This window comes from Sus scrofa, chromosome 8 (assembly GCF_000003025.6).
Source record: "Sus scrofa isolate TJ Tabasco breed Duroc chromosome 8, Sscrofa11.1, whole genome shotgun sequence".
In the NCBI taxonomy this organism is placed as follows: Eukaryota; Metazoa; Chordata; class Mammalia; order Artiodactyla; family Suidae; genus Sus; species Sus scrofa.
In genome coordinates this window covers 101,191,781-101,211,659 of record NC_010450.4, presented here as the reverse complement: position 1 = coordinate 101,211,659, position 19,879 = coordinate 101,191,781, and the positions used below count along the sequence as shown (strand labels likewise).

The 19,879-nt window shown below is 34.7% G+C and overlaps 1 protein-coding gene across 1 annotated transcript in view; it reads left to right on the top strand.

The window, feature by feature from the left end:
- The window catches only part of SPATA5 (spermatogenesis associated 5), a 322,769-nt gene that overhangs the window by 29,440 nt on the left and 273,450 nt on the right, over window positions 1–19,879 (top strand). The window contains 1 exon segment of the mRNA NM_001177913.1: window positions 14,223–14,377. Coding sequence (NP_001171384.1) covers window positions 14,223–14,377 — 155 coding nt within the window.

The window sequence follows — 19,879 nt, the reverse complement described above, 5'->3', positions numbered from 1 at the left end:
TTACACATCATTTCAACATGTACTTTTCAACCAAATACTTGTGCCTTGATAAGATAGCAGTGCAGAACAGGAAGAATTAAAACTCTTATTTAAACAATGATTTTGTCATCATTACACTTACGTAGGTCTAGTAAAAATACTGAATCTAATTACTGTAATGTAACTTTTTTTGAAATGGAAAATTTTATCTGTCTTGTACCAGCGTTCTGAGATATTTATAGCTTTTAGTCCTCCCTCCCACCCTTCACTAGCTTATTTTAACAGGAATTTATAGAGGATCTACTACATACAGCTCAGCTCTTAAGAAAGATTCTTTTTCTAACATTTTCCATCTTTTTGAATTATGCCTATGTTGTTTCTAGGATAGAGTTAAAATATTGATTCTATAAAAATACATATTTTAAATAAAGTCCAGGGAAATAGTGGGGTTTAGTGGAAAACTCATGGTGAGCTCTAGTTTCAAATGTTAGTACTATCCCTTATCAGCTGAAAGTCATTGAGCAAACCATTTAACCTCTTGAACTGTTTCCTCACCTGCTAATTTAGGGAGTTCTTAGGAGGTTTAGAAGTATAGCCTGGCATGGAGTTCCCACTCTGTTGCAGCAGGTTATGGATCCAGCATTGTCTATAGCAGCTCAGGTTGCAGGCCCATTGCAGTAGGTTAAGGACCCAGCATTGCTGCAGCTGTGATGTAGGTCACAGCTCCAGCTCAGATTCAGTCCTTAGCGCAGGAATTTCCAATTGCCATGGGTGAGGCTAAAAAAAGAAAAAAATGAAGACGTATACCCTAGCAGCATTGTTCATGGTGTTTATACAGGTCCTTGGTAAATATCATTTTCTCTTTTTTAAAAAAAATTTTTCTTGTTTGGTGTGTATTTATGCAGTTCTCTCGTAAAAGCTTATTTGAATTTTGGCAATATTTCTTGTTTTATTAAGTTTCTTGATTATTCTAGTATAAGAGATAAAGGGAAATCTGACAGAATTCTTTACCTTGCTAGACTAGTGATTTTTACTGAATCTGTATTCAGTAAAAGTATTGTCCATATTAGAAATATGCAGACTAGAGTTATGGTTTGTTTTGGGGGTGCCTCCCTGACAGATTTTCTTGCTGAATTCTGTCAGGCACAGTCAAAATCACAGTCTCTTCTCTCCCCTACCCACCTTGTCTCACATGTTAAGTCCACTGTATGCCTGTGGTACAGCAACAAAATTAAACTGATGTGTCTATCATGATTATCACTCTAATATATTTTATAAGGGATCATATCTTTATTCATTATTGTAGCAGGATAAATAAGCAGTAATTATGCAGTATAATATCTCCTAAAGCAAGAATTACCCTTATTTTATATAATTCTGAAATATGATAGTTATGTTTTGTAATGTTAGGATTTTTCCTACTGCATAAATATTATGGATATTATGTAAGAGATGGAATTTTTCTTTTCTCGATAAGTGAATTGAGTATCTTAATACTACTTTTGCTGTTCGTTTGAAATGACTGGAGCTGAATGATTTGTTTCAGAAAAACAGGTGGTAGTTTTGATTCTGTTTAAGCTCTAAGTGATATATACCATTTACTTCACTAAGTGGAAAATTTTCTGAGTTGCCTTGCCAAGGCTATAAAAGTAGAAAACTTGAGGAAAGGTTTTCTTTCTAATTAAAACAATCACAAAAATAAAATCAGTCTTTCTAAGTGAAAGTTACTTTTAAGAGTTATTCTTGATTCCTTTTTTTGTTACTCTATCAAATCCTGTTGGCTTTATTTTCGAAATTTATTCAAAGTTTGATCTTTTAAAACATTAAAAAGTTGTTTTAAATCTGTTTTCATTCCTCTTGTCTGGACTGCAGACAATGTTTTCTTCCTGCCTGCTCTACTTCCACTTCCTACCGCTCTTTATTCTTTACATTATCTAAGCTACAGGACTTTGAATTGCAGGTTTTGGAGATGAGGAGAGTGTTGGTTAGATATATGGATTAGGGAGCTGTCAGCATTTAGATGGTGACTGAAGCCGTTGAAATGAATGGAAACACTTAGAATGAGTAGAGTTCGGTCATTTATGTAATGACCCAGGCACTGAAGTGGGTGCTGGGCTTACCTCAGGAAGAGACGGACTTTGGACTCTCTTTTCTTAGAGCTCAAGATGCAAAGGGAAGTAGAGCAGTGTAACAGGAAAATTATGGCCTATTGTATTTGTGTCTTTAGGGAGGTTTTAGCATGCTAATGAGGAAAGAAGTGATCCTGGGAACACCTGGGAACACCACCATTGAAATGAGTTATGTTGTTAGGAAAGATCTGGTATAGGACTGAAGAGTAGGCTAGAGATAGGCGAAGAGAACCCCCCAAAAGTGGTAATTCTAATGAGGGAAGATTTCAGGGAGGAAGTATTTGGAAATCATATATTATTAGTTACCACCAATTGAGTACTTACAGTGTGCCAACCATTGTTTGAAGTGCATTAACATGTATTAATGATTTCTTACTCATAGCATCCCTTATATGTTTAGTTTCATTCAATAGGTGAATAAACTTAAGTCAGAGAAGTTATGGAACTTTACCAAGATCACACAGGGAATAAATACTGGAGCCAAGATCAACAGTATAGAGACCACAGTGACATCAAGTGCTTAGTACCTGAAAGGTCATGGGGGCCTTGGAAGATAGTAGTGCTAATGGGAACTTGTGGCTAGCTGCTAGGTTGCAATAAATGGAAGAGTGATAAAAGTTGAGGGAACAGAGATAATGACTGTGAATTATTTTTTCAGTTTTAATGGTATGTTGTTTAGAGTTTTTGTACTTTGCAGAAAAAGAGATAAACATAGTTGACTTGCCTTCCTCCTTTACCATATCTGTCCCCTCTTCCCCCTTCCTCCTTGAGTCAAAACCAGATCACACTATATTCTTTCATTATTTTCCTGGTTCCTCTCCTCTTATCTGGGCTTTGCTCTAGTCCTCCAAGCCATAGATCTTCAACCTCTGTTGGCATAAGAATTGTGCTGTAATCAATTATTCCTTTTTTTGTTGGCATTTTAATAGGGTGGTAAGAAAGATAAGTAAATAATTTGATACTAAAAATTTGAAACTAAAGGCTATAATTTTAGGAAAGTTTGTTAAAAATTGGGACTGGTGAAGTGGATCACTTCTGAGGTTTTAGACCTAGATGACAAATCAGAAATCATAGTACATTCCCTTATTTCACATATGAGGGCAGACTCTGTGATCTTTCCTAGCTCTAGCACTTTGTGAAGTCTTGGCCCAAGATTAGGTCTTGGGACCAGAGTGCATTCCATAGTGCCATTACTTTTAAAAGCAACTTTTAAAAGGGATAGGGGCTTCAAGATAGACCTGGCTTCTGCAGTTAGTTTAAGTTATACTAATCATTTGTAATATAAATAATGCAAAACCCACAACACCCTCTTTGAGGATATTCAGTGTAATTTCTTCTCTGTGAATGAGGAGTAAGAAATGTAACTCTTCCAATGATATATCAAATGATACAGTCACCTAATCTATTCTTAATACCAAGTTGAGAAGGAGCAAGGCTTCAGATCAAACATTTTCTAGAGTTCTAATGTTTTGAGAAACGTATATTTTAAAAAGGGAAACTTAGATTTTGTTACAGTTGCTTTCAGTCTTTGTGTGCCTGAGTATACTATTTGGAAATTTTACAAATAACTTTTACAATTCATATCTGAGAGACAGATGCCCATGTTTCATGTCACTTCTTTGTATAATTGTTTATAGAGTAGATAGTAATTCTAGAAAAACATTATTACCTCTGTGATTAACTTAAGCTTAGTTTCTAATGAAGGAACTTAATTGCTGTCTCAAAAGATATCATATTTTAGCAAGCATTAAGTATTAAAAAATGTGCTGAGCAAGATGTTTCTTGATTGACTCTGGAGTAGATGGTTTTGAAGAGCATGCATTTAGAGGAACTGATCTTGTCCCGCAGTGATTATATCTGGATAGTGGTGTGGGGCTTGAGAACATGTCATATACCAGAAAGAATGTGTTGGCATTAGACTTGCCTGGGGCGTTTTGCCTTTTCTTCTTTTCCTTGCATCTTGTTTTCCATTTCAAAACTTTTGAGAGCACTGGAATATAAAATAATGAAAACAGAATGACGCATTTAATTAGCTACACGTGTTTTTTGTTTCAAAGTTGTGTTTCCTAAGAACATAAAAGTATGGCTTCTGTTTTTGTTTACATTTTTAAAATTAACTTTAAACTTAATAAGGAAAGGAAATGTCATAGTCTGCTTTCCCTGAGCTATAGTCTTTGAAGATGTGCATGTGTCCATTTGCTCCTCTAGCACTGTAGAATTTTAAAGCTGAAAAAATGATTTAGAGAAAATATGTCATTTATTAAATGGAAAGATTAAAATATAACTGATGGCCAGAGCAGCCAAGTTTTAGGTAAAGTGACACCTGAGCTAGTGGCCTATCTAGGACCATGGAGGATTGGTTGCATTAATATGATAGCTCCATGGGTCTTTATTTTTTGCAAGCTCTGATATACATTTAATTCATATAAATTGTTTCAACTAATTATTTTCAAGAATAGCATTTATATGAAATATGGTATCTCTGTATATACTCTGAAATCATAGAACCTCATATTGGAAAAGAATCTGAAGGCCTGTGGCAGGGATTTCCAGGATCCCTTGTTTTGTTGTTTTACAGCTTTTGCAGATGTGTGATCTTGCATGTTTTCTTTTTCTCTGACAGTCTGCTATGCTTCATCTTCAGACATATCTACAAATAAGTGAATAGAGTTGGATTTAGGTTTGTTTAAAACATTTTCTTTCATATTTCTTAGAGTGAACTTTTATTTTTATTTATTTATTTTTGCACTGCACTTAGAGCTCGTGGAAGTTCTGGGCCAGGGATCAAACACGTGCCACAGCATAGACCCAAACCACTTCAGTGACAACACCAGATCCTTAACCTACTGTGTCACAAGGAAACACCAAGAGTAAACTCTTTAAGGACAGAGATTTTATCTTTTATTGTTCTGCAGGGCCGCATAATCTTTCAAGTGTTAATGCTCATTCTTGTCCCTAGGCCTTTCTGTGTGCTCTTCGGTCTGTCTACCTCAAACACTTCATTGCTTCCTTGCCTCAATTATGTTAGCAGTTTAACATCAGCTCTTCTTTCAAGTCTAACTACTTGAGCTTGTACACATGTTTTAGTCTCCATTTTCATTTGTAAAATGAAGGAATATACTAAATGATTTTTCTGATGGTTATCTAACTCTAAACTGTCACTAATCCTCCTAAACTGAGTTAAATGCCCCTGACATGTGTTTTGTGCCTCTTTGTTCTTTCCATGTCATAATACTTGGCATGGTTTATAACAGTTTGAAGAACTGTTCTTCAAGAGTACTTTCAGATTGGAGTTCCTGTCGTGGCGCAACGGAACCATGAGGTTGCCGGTTCAATCCCTGGCCTTGCTCACTGGGTTAACAATCTGGTGTTGTGGTGAGCTTTGGTGTAGGTTGCAGATGTGGCTCAGATCTGGTGTTGCTGTGGCTGTGGTGTAGGCTGGCAGCTAGCTGTAGCTCTGATCCATAACCTGGGAACCTCCATATGCCACAGGAGCTGTATGTAAGGAATCTCTTATTTCTCCTCAAATGCCTTTTTTTTTTTTTTTTTTTTGCTGTTTTTAGGGCTGCACCCACAGAGCAAGGCCAGGGATCAAACCTGCATCCTCATGGATGCTAGTCAGATTAGTTTCTGCCTAGCCGCAGTGGGAACTCCTGATTTGCTTTTTAATTGTACATTTGTTTTCTATTTCATTAATTTCTGTTCCTGTCTTCATTGCTTCCTTCCCACTGGTTTTTCCCATTACTCACTTACAGCTACTAAATAGCCTGTCCTTTTCTCATTCATTTATGATATATTGTAACAAATTTATTTTATTTTACTGTTACATATGTATGGATTATTTCTGAAATCTATTCTATCCCAGTGTGGTCTGTCTAGTCTTATAACTTACTGTTTTTAGTACTATTAATTATATCTTAATATCTAGTAAGGTAAATCTTATTAATGCATTACTCTTGACTTAGTTATGTATAGACCTTTATTCCACAGTATATTTTAAGAGAAAATTTATTCTAATTTAGCAAAAAATATATATAGCTGGCATTTTGATTGGGGGTTGCATTTAGAATATGTAGATTGTTTTGAATATAATTGATGTTTTCATGATATTGTCATCTCATTCAAGAACATAGGATGTCTTCCTTTTATTCATTATTGATTGATTTATTTATTTTTTAATGATTTTTACTTTTTTTCATTACAGCTGGTTTACAGTGTCTGTCAATTTTCTACTGTACAGCAAGGTGACCCAGTCACACATAACATAAATGTTCCTTTTTCTCACATTATCATGCTCCATCATAAGTGACTAGATATAGTTCCCAGTGCTACACAGTAGGATCTCATTGCTTATCCATTCCCAGATTCCTAGTCCATCCCACTCTCTTCCCCTCTCCCTTGGCTTCCTTTTATTCATAGTTTCCATTAGCTTAGAATTCTCTCCATAGAGGTCTTATGTTCTTAATTAGGTTAATTCCTAGATACTTTATTGTTTTTGTCATTGTTGTGAATGGTATCTTTTTTTCTTAATTATATTTTAAAATTCCTTTTCTAATTGTGAAGAAACCTTATACTGATTGTTTTTTGTTGGTTATTGACTTTGCATATCTCATAATTCTAATAGTTTTTACTTTATTTTTTTGACTTTTCTATGTAGATGATTGCCATATAGACAAATAATGACAGTTTTACCCCTTTTCAGCCTTTACCTCTTCCTCAATCTCTTTTTTTCTATTCTTAATAACCATGCCTCCACAATTGAATTATCCAGTACTAGTGATGGTGACATCCTTGTCTTGTCATCAGTTTTCAAGAGACTGCATTTAAGTTTCTTCATCAAGTATAATGTTTGCTAAACTTTTCTGGAATATAGTTTTAAACACACTTTGTTAAAAGTATTTTGAATTATTTTTATCATTATAAATAGATATTGAATCTTATCAGGTATTTTTTTCTGTATTATATGATTTTTCTCAGTTTAGTCATTGTGGTGAGTTAATAGTTTTTTTGATGAATTGGTATTTCATTTCTGAGATTAATTCTTTGGTGCGTATGTGATTTTTTAATGCACTTTTAGATTTATCCACCTCATATTTTATTTAATACTTTTGTCCCATGCCCATAAGTGAAAAGCATTTTTTTTTTTCTTGTTCATATTTGGTTCTGGTGTCAAGGTTGTATTTCCCTCTTAAAATGTTTGTGTAGTTTTGCTATCATGTATAAATCCTAAGTCTGTATATAATGGAGAAAACAGGTTTTTTCTTAAATATCCCATAGGATTGTTATTTGTGCCGTGATCCAATTAGGAGATAGAACCTATATCAGTAATTTTACAGAGAGAATTTAGCATGAAGAATTGATAATAAACTATAAAATTGTTAACAAAGAAACTACTACTACCCCTAAGGCTGGGGAAACAAAGAGAAGAGTTTGGGATTATTAAAATCTAGAAGCTATAACTCAGACTTCTGAAGAGCAGCCTGATATTTGAAGGCTGACTCAGACCTCTGAGAATATGGCACTGGTAGTAGATTGGTGCTCATGTCTCTTAGGGGTTACTAGAATGATAGTCACAGGAGCAGCAGACAGACAGCCCATGGAAGTAAAGAGTCCCTTTTTCCCATCATCTGCAGTCTCTCTCTAGAGTTTTGCTCTAGAATTGGCAAAGCTTATCATAGAGACAGAATGTAGTCTGCAGTGTCTCAGCCCCAGTATCACAAAACCAAGTTTAGAAGTGTGGTTTTAGAGCTGAGAGTCAATAATTTAGTAACTGGTACAATTGAAAATAAAATCACATAATGCTCAAATAATCTCTGTGTGAGCTAAAAAACAAATTATATAGGAAATAAAAGGAATAGAATGATAGCCAAAACTCTGTGTTAAATTTTCTGTAAGAGAGAATTATAACAAATATGTTTTATCAGGAAGCAAGAAGGGTTAAATTAAATGCATTCAACTTAGTAGTTGGAAAAGATTATAGTAAACCCAAAGACATGGGAAATTTAAAATGTTTTAAGTTAGAGCCAATAGAATAGAGAACAAAACAAAGTAAAGTTTAAAGTAATCTTTCTTTGACAAAAGAGTTTTTTAAATTATGACATCAGTCCAAGGGCAGTTCAAGAGGCAGAACCACAGCAGTGGAAAATTTTGGTGAAAGAGAAAAGTAGATGTAAATAAAATACAGAATGGACTAAATAACAACATGGTAGAGATTTAAACACAAGTGTTTACTCTGGATGTTTAAAAACTCTCTCTGCAAAAGAATAATGTGGAGGTCTCTCTGTGGCCCACCTGTCAATTTCCTTGCAGCCTTATGATTAACTTTAATTTGATTAACTATACTTAATTAAAGTACGTATATTAACATTTTTTTCACATAATTAAAACAATGGAAATAGAATGTATAACTTTAATAGAAGGCATGTAGAATGTGAAAGAACAAAATAGTCTCAAAGAAAGCAAGAAAAGGAGGTGGTAGGGATTGGAATATAGCCAGGTTAACATTAGACCAAGTAATTTTAATGTAAAAACCACTCCTAAAGATAAGGATGAGCATTGTATATTGATAAAACATCCAGTTCATTGGGAAGCTATAACTATTTTAAAACTGATGTACTTGATAGGATAGCTTTGAAATATATAAACAAAAATTTCTATAATTACAAGGAAAAATGAACAGAATAGCCATTTTATTGAGTTTTAACACATTTCTGTCAATTGTTGAGGATAGAAAAGGTTTGAACATCACTATCAGCAAACTTGATTTAATGAATATGTAGTCGAAACACCGAACTGAACAATATACGTATTCACACACATAGAGAACGTTTATGAATTTGCCATTCAAAAAAATTCATCTTATATAGACTTGTCCTCTGACCAAAATTCATTTAAAAATCAGTCAGCCAAAAACGTTCATACTTTGGAAATTAGAAAATTTTAATTCATTGGTTGAGTTATAATAGGCAAATTTAAAACCTACTTGAAGTTGAATGATGAAAATATATCCCAATGTGTGGTACACAGCTAAAGCAGTTCTTAAAGGGTAATCTACAACCTGATATATGTTAGAAATGAAGAAAGGTTGAGAAATAATAACCCCTAGAAAACAGAAAGATTTAATAATTGGGCAGGCATGAATGGAAGAAGAAAAAATTATAAGAAAGAAGTAGAATGATTTTATATGTTATTCCATAGTATCTGCCCCACCCCTATCTCCACTACCCCTGTGTGGTGATCATCTCTGGAGTTATCACAGCCTCTGCTGAGCTTGTCTTGTTGATTGCAGTACTTCATTAGAAGCCTTTGAGCACATCTTTTACTTTATTTAGAGAATAATTCTTCCTGATGGAAAATGGGGGGATAAATGGGTATTTGTGTGGCTGGGTTGCTTTACTGTACAGCGGAAATGGAGGAACATTCTAAATCAACTATACTTTAGTAATAATAAAAAAAAAGAACAGTTCTTGGCTTTATTGATGAGCGGGGGCAAAACTACTGCTTTAGCTATTCACTAGGTCCCAAGTATTTAAAGCTTGGTGATTGCCACTGTTTTGTTTTCCAGCTTGCTGATCAGTTCTTTTTTTTTTTTTTTTTTTGGTCTTTTGTCTTTTTGTTGTTGTTGTTGCTATTTCTTGGGCCGCTCCGCGGCATATGGAGTTCCAGCTAGGGTTGAATCGGAGCTGTAGCCACCGCCCACACCAGAGCCACAGCAACGCGGATCCGAGCCGCGTCTGCAGCCCATACCACAGCTCACGGCAACGCCGGATCATTAACCCACTGAGCAAGGGACAGGGACCGAACCCGCAACCTCATGGTTCCTAGTCAGATTCGTTAACCACTGCGCCACGACGGGAACTCCTGATCAGTTCTTCTGTATCATGTGATCTACAGTTGATTCCTTTTGGTTTATTTTTTTATTGTATTTTTATATTCTTTTTTTAATTGAAGGATAGGTGACTTAGGATATTATGTTAATTTCAGGGGTATAACATAGCGATTCAATATTTTTGCTGATTAAGTTCTATTATAGGTTATTACAAAATAATGAGTATAATTCTCTGTGTTGTATAGTAAATCCTTGTTGCTTATTTATTTTGCATATAGTAGTTTGTGTTTATTAATCCCATCCCCCTAATTTGACCCATCCCACTTCCCTCTCTACTTTGGTAACTACAGGTTTTCTGTGTCTGAGTCTCACTCTGATTTGTGTATACATTCATTTATGTTAATTTTTAGGTTCCACATAAAAGTGATATCATATCATATTTTTCTGAGTTGTTTCACTAAGCATAATATTCTCTAGGTCCATCCATATTGCTGCAAATAGCAGTATTTTGTTCTTTTTAATGTAGCAGTAATATTCCGTTGTGTGGACACACAACCCCCCACACTCACCATATCTTCTTAACCCAATCATCTGTTGATGGATACTTGGATTGTTTCCATGTCTTAGCTATTGTAAATAGCTATAAATATTCATAGTGCCATTATGAACATTGGAGTGCATATGTTTTTTTTCGAATTAGCATTTTCATTTTTCCAGATAATGTACCCAGAAGTAGATTGTTGTATCATATGATAGTTCTAGTTTTAGTTTTTTTAAGGAGCTTCTGTACTGTTTTCCAGTGGCTGCACCAATTTACATTGCCATCAACAGAGTATGAGGGTTCCCTTTTTTCCACATCCTTGACAACATTTGTTGTTTGTAGACTTTTTGATGGTAGCTGTTCTGACATGTGTGAAGTGATACCTCATTGTGGTTTTGATTTGTGTTTCTCTAATCATTAGCAGTGTTGGGCATCTTTTCATTTTCCTGTTAGCCGTCTGTGTGTTTTCTTTGGAAAAATGTCTATTCAGGTCTGCTGCTCATTTTTTGACTTTTTTGTTTTTGTTATTACTGATTTGTATGAGCTATTTGTATATTTTGGATATTACCAGTTATTGTATTCTTTAGCTCTGTTTGGTTCTTCATTATATTTTTTTCTGTTAAAATTCCCACTTGTCCATCCATTCTATTCCTGCGTTTCTTGAGCATCTTTATTATCTTGAACTCTCTATTTGGTAGATTGCTTATTTCCTCTTTGTTTAGCTTTTTTCTTGAGGGTTTGTCTTGTTCCTTTATTTGGAACATAGTCCTTTGTCCCCTCATTTTGCCAAATTTGCTGGGTTTTTTTGTTTTATTTTGTTTTGTTTTGTTTTCGTTTTGTGTTTTGGGCAGTTTGGTTATGTTGCCAATTTTGGACAAGTGGCCTTTTGTAGGTGAAGTTCTGTGGGTGGGGCCTAGTAGCACACTCCTCTCTGGTCGCTAGAGCTATGTGCTTTAGGGAATACTCCCTTCATGGGCTGCTTGGGTCCTTCTGTTTAGGTGAGACTGACTGCTGTTGGTGCACTGGGAGACAGGGCTGTCCCCAACTCAGTTGGCTGCCAGTCCCTGCCTCAGGAGTGGCTGCTGGCCTGGTGGTCTGTGTGGTTGGGTTCTAAGCTTCTAGGCTGTGTAGCCCAGGGTGTTCCAGACTGGTGCTGGCCTGTTCATGGACAGGACAATGTGGGGTCCTGGGGGGATAGAGTCTGCTACCAGCTCACTGGTGTGTGGGTAAGCCCCTGGCACTAATATCCTAGAGGAAGGACTTCTTAAGTGGTGCTTACCAGCACCACTGTCCTCATGGTTGAATGATCTCCTCAAAATGTGTGTCTCCAGCAGAAATTCCATTTGCCTCTTGCCTTTCCAGGAGGTTCTTCAACATTAGCAAGTGGGTCTGACTCAGGCTCCTTTGAAATTACTGCTTCTGTGCTAGACCTGTAGTGTGTGAGATTTTGTGTGACCCTTTTAAGAGCAGAGTCTCTGTTTCCTACAACCCTCTGGTCTCCCATACACAAGCCCTGTTGGCTTCAAAGCCAGATGTTCTGGGACCTGTTTTTCCAGTCACTGCAGGATCCCCAGGCTGCACTGGAGGAGCCTGATGTATGGCGTGGACCCCTCTTGCCTTGGAAAGGACTTATGCAATTGTGATTATCCTTCCATTTGTGGGTTACCCATGTAGTGTATGGGTCTTGACTATGTATGATCTCTGTCCCTCCTACTATCTCACAGTTCCTTCTTTATAGTTTTAGTTGTGGAAATCTTTTCTACTAGTCCTCAAGTTGTTCTCATAGATAGTTGCTCTGTAAATTTGTAAAGTCATAATTTTGTTGTGCTTTAGGAGGAAGTGAGCTCAGGGTCTTCCTACTCTACTATCCTGTGACCCCTCCACCCTCGAGACTCTAGGCTTTCTTTTGCCTTTTCATCTCCTTGGGGAATTAACTGCCGCAGCATTTGCACCTGCTCCTGGAGTCTCAGTTTTCATAGAGATAGAGAGTCCATACAAAGTGGCATTACAGGAGAGGGACCCTGAGCTTAGGGAACCTGAATCTTTTGTAATGGGCAGTATGTTTGTCGTTTGCTTTGGAGGGAGTCACTCTATCTTTCTGTGTACAAACATCTTTGAAAAGATAGTCTACAATAGAGGCAGTTAGTGCTTCTGCTGAAAAAGATAAGCAGAAATGTGAAGAATTATCTCTCAACATTTTTGGAAGGCAGAAAACCAAATGTGTATTTGTCAGATAGGCTTAAATAAGTGACTTAATAGATTTTAGATTGCAGAGGATGGCCTAAGAATTTTTTTTCTAGAAAAAATATATCCTCAATTTCCTCTTTTCTAGCTTTTTTTCCTAGTTGGCCTACTATCAGAGATCTCTGTGAATATTAGTTTTCCTTGGGAGAGATTGCTATGCATCTATTTTTTGAGTAGTGATGTACTATCATGGTTTTTTCTTAGTAGTCAGAGATACCCAACTCTCTGTTCTGGGGAGTTGTGTCTGCTTTCCTTGCACCAATGCTTTTGTTTCAAAGTTCAAATAGAATGAAAGCAAGTAAAACGACAGTTAAAGATACTTTAATTTTGTACAAATTCACTGAGGCCTATCATTTTATACAAAATACATTAAAAATGATTGAACTAGCTGGTGTTTTAGGATAAGTTCAGATATTCAGACTGGATTTCTAAGAGGTCTTGAGACTAAAATTCTTCAAAGTGGAACTTCATCCATCTTGCACTAGAATACAAATATAGCACTTCATTACAAAAGACTTTAAGGCAAAGAGCACATAGGGACTTGGCTGCCCTCTAGGCTAGTCACAGACCAGAGGGCTCTAAATCTGGCAGCTTAGATGCGGGGGTAGAGGTTGGGGGTTGGGACATACAGTCCTGTCAGTGTTTAAACTCCAAGCAAATAGCAAAAACAAAGAACTTAACATCTTTAACTCTCTAGGTCAGCATGATCTCTTTAAGTTATTTTGCTTGTCTCTGAATTTGATTTGGTTGATCATCTTTTTGGCTCATGTGTTTTACTATTCTAGTTCTACTTATCTACTCTGCCTATCAATTTTTTCTGTTTTTAAACCATCATTTCCTCCTATGCTCTCCGTTGAGAGGCTTTCCTAAGATTGAGACGTCAGCCCTCACCTCATTCTTCCATCCCTGATTCCCTTTTAGAGGACTCTTTACTCTTTTAATATCAGATCTTGTGTGTATACTCATAATTCTGAAGTTTGATTCTCTCTTGAATTCCAGAACCACATTTCTAACTGCTAAGTATTTCCTTTGAGATGTTCTGTCAATACCTTATAAAACTTGTAACTCTGCTTTATATACATTAACAAAAAGGGCAGAGGCAAAAAGTGTTACTGTTTTATTTTACTCTTTTCAGAGGAATCCCTGAAACAAAAAAGATTGTGATAAACCTTTATGGTCTTTTTTGTGGATAAAGTTTTGTGAGTTTTATTTCACATATATAAAATATCTCTTTTCATATTTCATACAAGTTTGTCATATTTTCATCACCAAAACAAAGCATTTATATTTTTGCCTTCATCCCCCGCATTATTCCATGTTCCTCCCCACCCTCCCAGTGCTACACATTCACACACACACACACACACACACACACACACACACACAATTTTAAATACTATAATGTGCATGAGGTTTGGGCTTTTTGTTATTTTTATTGGTAGTGGTTCAGTCTCTATTTATGAAGTAAAAGATAAAGCTTGTATTACTTTTCTCTTTGCAGGTCTCTATGCCTTGCGAAGAGTCTTGAGGAAACAGCCTAACCTCCCTGATAGCAAGGTAGCTGGGCTGGTGAAGATTACTCTGAAAGATTTCTTGCAGGGGATGAATGACATCAGGCCCAGTGCCATGAGGGAGGTAGCAATTGATGTCCCAAATGTAAGTTATTTGTACCCTCATGCTAGCCACACTGTTTGAATTAAACTCCAAAAGAGACTAAGACTATATGGAAACTACTTTCTTACACTAAACTTAAAAAACAACTTTTTTAATTGAAATTTTTTTGAGGTAATTGTAGATTCAGTACAGTTGTAAAGACTAAGGAGATCCTATGTATCCTTTACCCAGTTTCCCCCAGTAGTAACATATTGCAGAACTCTAGTACAATATCACATGCAGGATATTCATATTGATAGATCACTGATTTTATTCAAATTTACCCAGTGTTAACTTGTACTCATTTATGTTTGTGTTGTGTGTGTGTATGTGCCTGTGCAGTTTTAATACATGTAAAGGTTTGCGTATCCATCACCAGAATCAAGATACTGAGGAATTCCATCACCACAGTGATCCCTTGCTTTACTCTTTCATAACTATACCCACCTGTTCCTGCATCCATTTCTGAAATTCTGTAATTTCCAAAATCGTATATAAATGGAATTATACAATATGTAACTATTCGCAATAGTTTTAGTTTTTTTTTTTACTTAGCCTAATTCCCTGGAGATTCTTTCAAGTTGTTATATATCAATAATTTGTTCCTTTCTTTTTCTGAGTAATATTCCATGGTATGCATGTACTATAATTCATTTAACCATTCATCAGTTGAAGGATATCTGGGCTGTTTTTAGTTTGGAACTATTATGAATAAAGCTACTATGAACATTATTGTGCAGGTATTGTGTGAATATAAGTTTTCATTTCTCTGGTACAAGTGCCCAAGGGTACAGTTACTGTGTTGTGTACTAATCCCTTGTTTAGTTTTACCAGAATATATCAACTAGGGTAATTTTAGAACAACAACAGAAAAAATCTTCTCGTTATGATACTTGCTATTAATGATGCCTGATATTTCCCTGGATTTTTTTTGCATATACTTTATGATTGACTGTCTTTGCACAGTTTTCAGGCAGATCACCACAAGGGCATGAGAAGTTTACCTTTTATGTGTGGACCATTGGTTATGTCACCAATGACCCATGTGGGCCTGATACTCATGAAAAAAAAGACCTCATAATTTTCTTTGAATGTATTAATATTTTTAGAAAATAAACATTGAAACAAGTATTAGCAGTGCATCCTGCATTATATTATCTTGTAATTATGTATTTTGAAGTGATGAAAAGGAACTATTATTTAAACTTGGACCATGTGGAGCATTTTGCAACGTGGTAGATTGTAAAAAGTGACCACAGATTCTTTCCATGATGGCATTTGCCCTGCACAGCAACCTTGTAGCTCATACTGTAAAAGATAGGGAGTCAAGTTTTTCATCCTCAATCTGCCCTTGGCCATGTAACTTGCTTTGGCCAAAAGGATGTTGGCAGTCATGATGTAGCAGGCTTGAAAGTGCTTAGGGTTTGCCTTCTCTTGCTGGTCTTTGACCTTTCATTAGCTTTGTTGAGAAACTCTACTAGCTTCCTGGAGGATGAGGGACTGTGTGGAGCAGAGATGAGTTCTCCTAGTTGCGATCCCTTCAGTCTAGGTACACCAATTGTCAAACCTGTGATGCCATGCCAAACTATTCCACCCACCCCAATCGAAGTTTGCTCAGACCAGTAGAAATCACCCAGTTAACCCTCAGAATTGTCAGAAGTAATAAATGTTGTTTTGAGCCACTAAATTTTATGTAGTTATTAGCAGAAGCTAAATAAAGCAGACTTTTTTTTTTTTAGCTTCTTATAGAACCCAGTTGACTTGTAAATTAGCTGGGAAATGGTACCCTGGAGATAAGAACATCCTTAAGGACTAGCTGCTAGTTTAGGACAGGTTTTGAATTCTTTTTGAAGCATTTTCAGATTTACTACTGAAAGCTGATCTTTTGTGGTTTTTCACAAGTTATGTGGCAGAACATACTAATTTCATGAGAATAATTTAACAGATGGAATTAGAGAGTAAAAAATGATTGATCTTGGCTTAGTAGGGAAACTTTTTATATTTTTGGTGCTTATGGTCTAAAGTTTGGGCACATTGCATTGATTGGTATGTATACTTTTATTTGCAGTATTTATTGTATTTTGTTGGGTACCATTACATAATACAATGGTCAGATACGAGCCTTGTCATCAAATGCCACATGTGAAAATTTTGAGGCATAGAGTTATAAAGCAACTATACCTTTCAAAAACATTTTAGTGATTAAAAAAGTTTAGAAACTAAAGAAACATACAGTAGGCCTTTAAACTTAAAGTTAACTGCCAGTGGAGAATTGTGTTTAAACAGTGGCTATCCACTCTTGGAATTGCTGTACTGATTTATTCATCACAAGAACTGGTACTACAACTGCATTTTTAATTACTCTAATAAAAGATTTTTTCCTTTATTTTCTTTTGATAGAGTTTTTATAATCCATGGACTTGTGCCATTTTCCATTTGGCACTTTATTATTTGGCCTAAGGCCATGGTATACTGTGATGTTCCTCATGAGCTCCAAAGTGATTAGCCTTGGTCAGAGTACTTTCTTACATTGCTTTTCATGCTGACTTCAGATTGTAAAAATTTTCCTAAGAAGTCAACATTTCTATATTTGAAATTCTAATCTTCACTCTTCTGATTTCTGGCTGTTATACCCACAAGTATATCTGCAAATTAATTCTGCAGAAGGTTTAATACTTATTTTGCTTCAAGTAGCTAGTTAATTGCAAACATTTTTTAAATAGTAAATTGAGCATTAAACACCTTTTGAGAAAAGATTTTAGTGTATGAAATTAAACCTTCTAAATCACACTTGCCTAAAGTTTGAAAGAAATGTCTTAAGGTGGGAATGTTGCCAATTATAATATAACGTGTTATTAATTTCAGGAGACCACAGGTGTTAGCCACTTACTTAAATGTAATGTTTCCATTTGGGGTGCTTTTCAAATTGGTGATTATACCAATTGGTGTAATAAAAGTCAAACGTATTTTACAATTAACCGGTGATGAAAGTCAAATGTATTTCTTTTCTGGAGGAATCCTTAGACCCTTTGAATAGGCTATATGCATTGAAATTTCAGTGTTTCACCCAGAGATAACTGTGAATATTTTGTTAACAGTTACTTAATTCTAATAGATTTTTAAAGAATTTTATAGGTTTTTTGTGCATATAGTTATTTTAATATGTTTAATTTTAGGGTATGTATAGTTTTATATTCTCCTTTTTTTCACTTAAAATTAAATGATAAACAATTTTACTCTAAAATTTCGTGTCAATCGTCTTTTTAATGACAGCGTAATAGACTTATGTAGATAAACAGTATTTGTTTTATCCTTTTTCTATTCTCAATATTTAGGTTTTTTTTTTCTACTTATGTGGTTATAAATGTATTTGTGTCCAAGTCTTTGCATTTATGATTCCTAGAAGTGGAGTTACCAGACTAAAATGTGTTATTTTTACAGTTTTTGACATATATCAGTTATTTTTCCCCCAGATTTTTCTTATTTATAATCATGTGGTAAAAATATAAAGTTGCAAAGAGTGTAAGCAAAATCTCATTTTTCACTTTAATCCTTTTCTCTTTTTACTTTCTGTTACTTTATTTATTGATTAAAAAGTTCTTTATTATAGGAAACAATGCTGGATAAACTTTAGTTGAATAGGGATTTTAAAAAGAAAATGAAAAATAAGTATCACTTATGTATCTTCTCTTCCCTATGAAAATGATAAATTTTTAGATAAAGGGTATAGCTAAATGGATATTTAATGGAGTTTAAGTTCCATAACAGCAGAGGTTCTTATTTTTATTTTTATTCTTGGTACTTGGGATAGGGCTAGCACATAATAGATGTCTAATCAATATTTGTTGAATAAATTAGTGAATAACTAATTTTCATGAAAAAAACAAAAAAACGAAAAAGAATATCTCATCCTTTACTAAAGTACATTATTACCTCATGTAACATTTTTCAAATTTTTCATACTTTATAAAGCAACTGATTTCTTTATTGAATTTTAACCCTACTGTTGATGAATATAACAGTTTTGGAATATAGCGCTAAGCTGTATACTCTGGAAGGATATATAAAATAATAATATTTTCTATAGAACATTGTGCTTCCTTAAACATTCTTGTCTTATAAAGTAAAGAAACAATATAGTGCTTTTCATATTTGTACTTATGTGTTATCTTTGCAATAAATCATTGTGTATCCATCATAACAGTCATCACTGATAAATGGCATTCTTAAATCTGTACAAATTAATTGCCTCAAGTTTATATAATTCATTTATGCATCTTAACACTTCCCCTCCCTCTGGCTTTTCCATTTTCATTTAATGTAGTTTTAAGTTGTCCTTTATTATTTGGAAATAATCCATCTGTATGCTTTTGATATTACCTTTGGATTGCAGTTTTTAGAATTTGGACCTTTGGTTCAGAATAAGCTAAAAGCCAATAAAAAAATAGGACTTTACTTTCATCTGAACCTACTTTTGTAAAGTGAACTGCAACTAGAGCTTCAGGACTAACTATATAGCCCCAAACCTGTTTATAAACTTGAATCCATGATAAATGTAGAGGTAGTTGGTGGTCAGATTGAGTGTCTACCTCAATGTCAATAGTTAAACATTTTTCATTTATTTTCATTTAAAAATAGCAAACTTATTAATTATATGAATAATCAAAAGGCTCTCTAATTACATATTCAAAATTAACTGATGTATTTTCATTTCATGCTTTCTCAAATGATTCTAGAACATCAGAATGTGACTAGCAAGTTGAATTCCATAGGATGAGTTCATTACTTTGCTGGTGCCAAGATTTGAGTTAAATAGTTTAATTGACCATAATTACATTTCATTCTTCTTGTATCCTCAGGATATTTAGAAGGAATTTGAGTTTCTGTTTTTTAAAAAACAGCACTGTATTCTCTATTTTCTTTATTTCTTACACATTCAAAGGATTGAGAGTTTCTATGATCCTTTACTAAATAACAGATTACTTTTTTGGAATAGATAGTATAACCTGTGGAAATTCTATTAATTCCATATTGGTTCTTGGCAGGGCATTTGAATTTGGTTTCTTTTGATTTTGCTTCTTGTTGTCTAGACAGAATAGTGTCTTCTATCACTCCCAAAATCCCAGTCTTCCTTACTAACTTCTCTTATGCATTTTTATAATTTTAAGTAATACCAATTGAACAGGAAAGCACATTTGGGAAAATAAATTACTTTTAACCAGGAAATACTCTGTGCCAAAATCAAGACTGTAGTTTTTTAACATTATTAAATATTGTAGAAGTTAAAAATCTTGCACTCCACTTTTCTTTTTGTACTTTACTTTTCTGACGCTTCTATAGGAGGAATGAGGAGATACAAAAGTTAGTGGAAAGATCACAGTTTCTGTTCTCAGCTCTGATCCTAATTAACTCTGATGAAATTAAATACTTTTCCTTCCAAAATATGAATAGAAGACTGAATTTTTTCTAGTGAGTGTTTTCATTTGAACCTATAAATAATGTTGA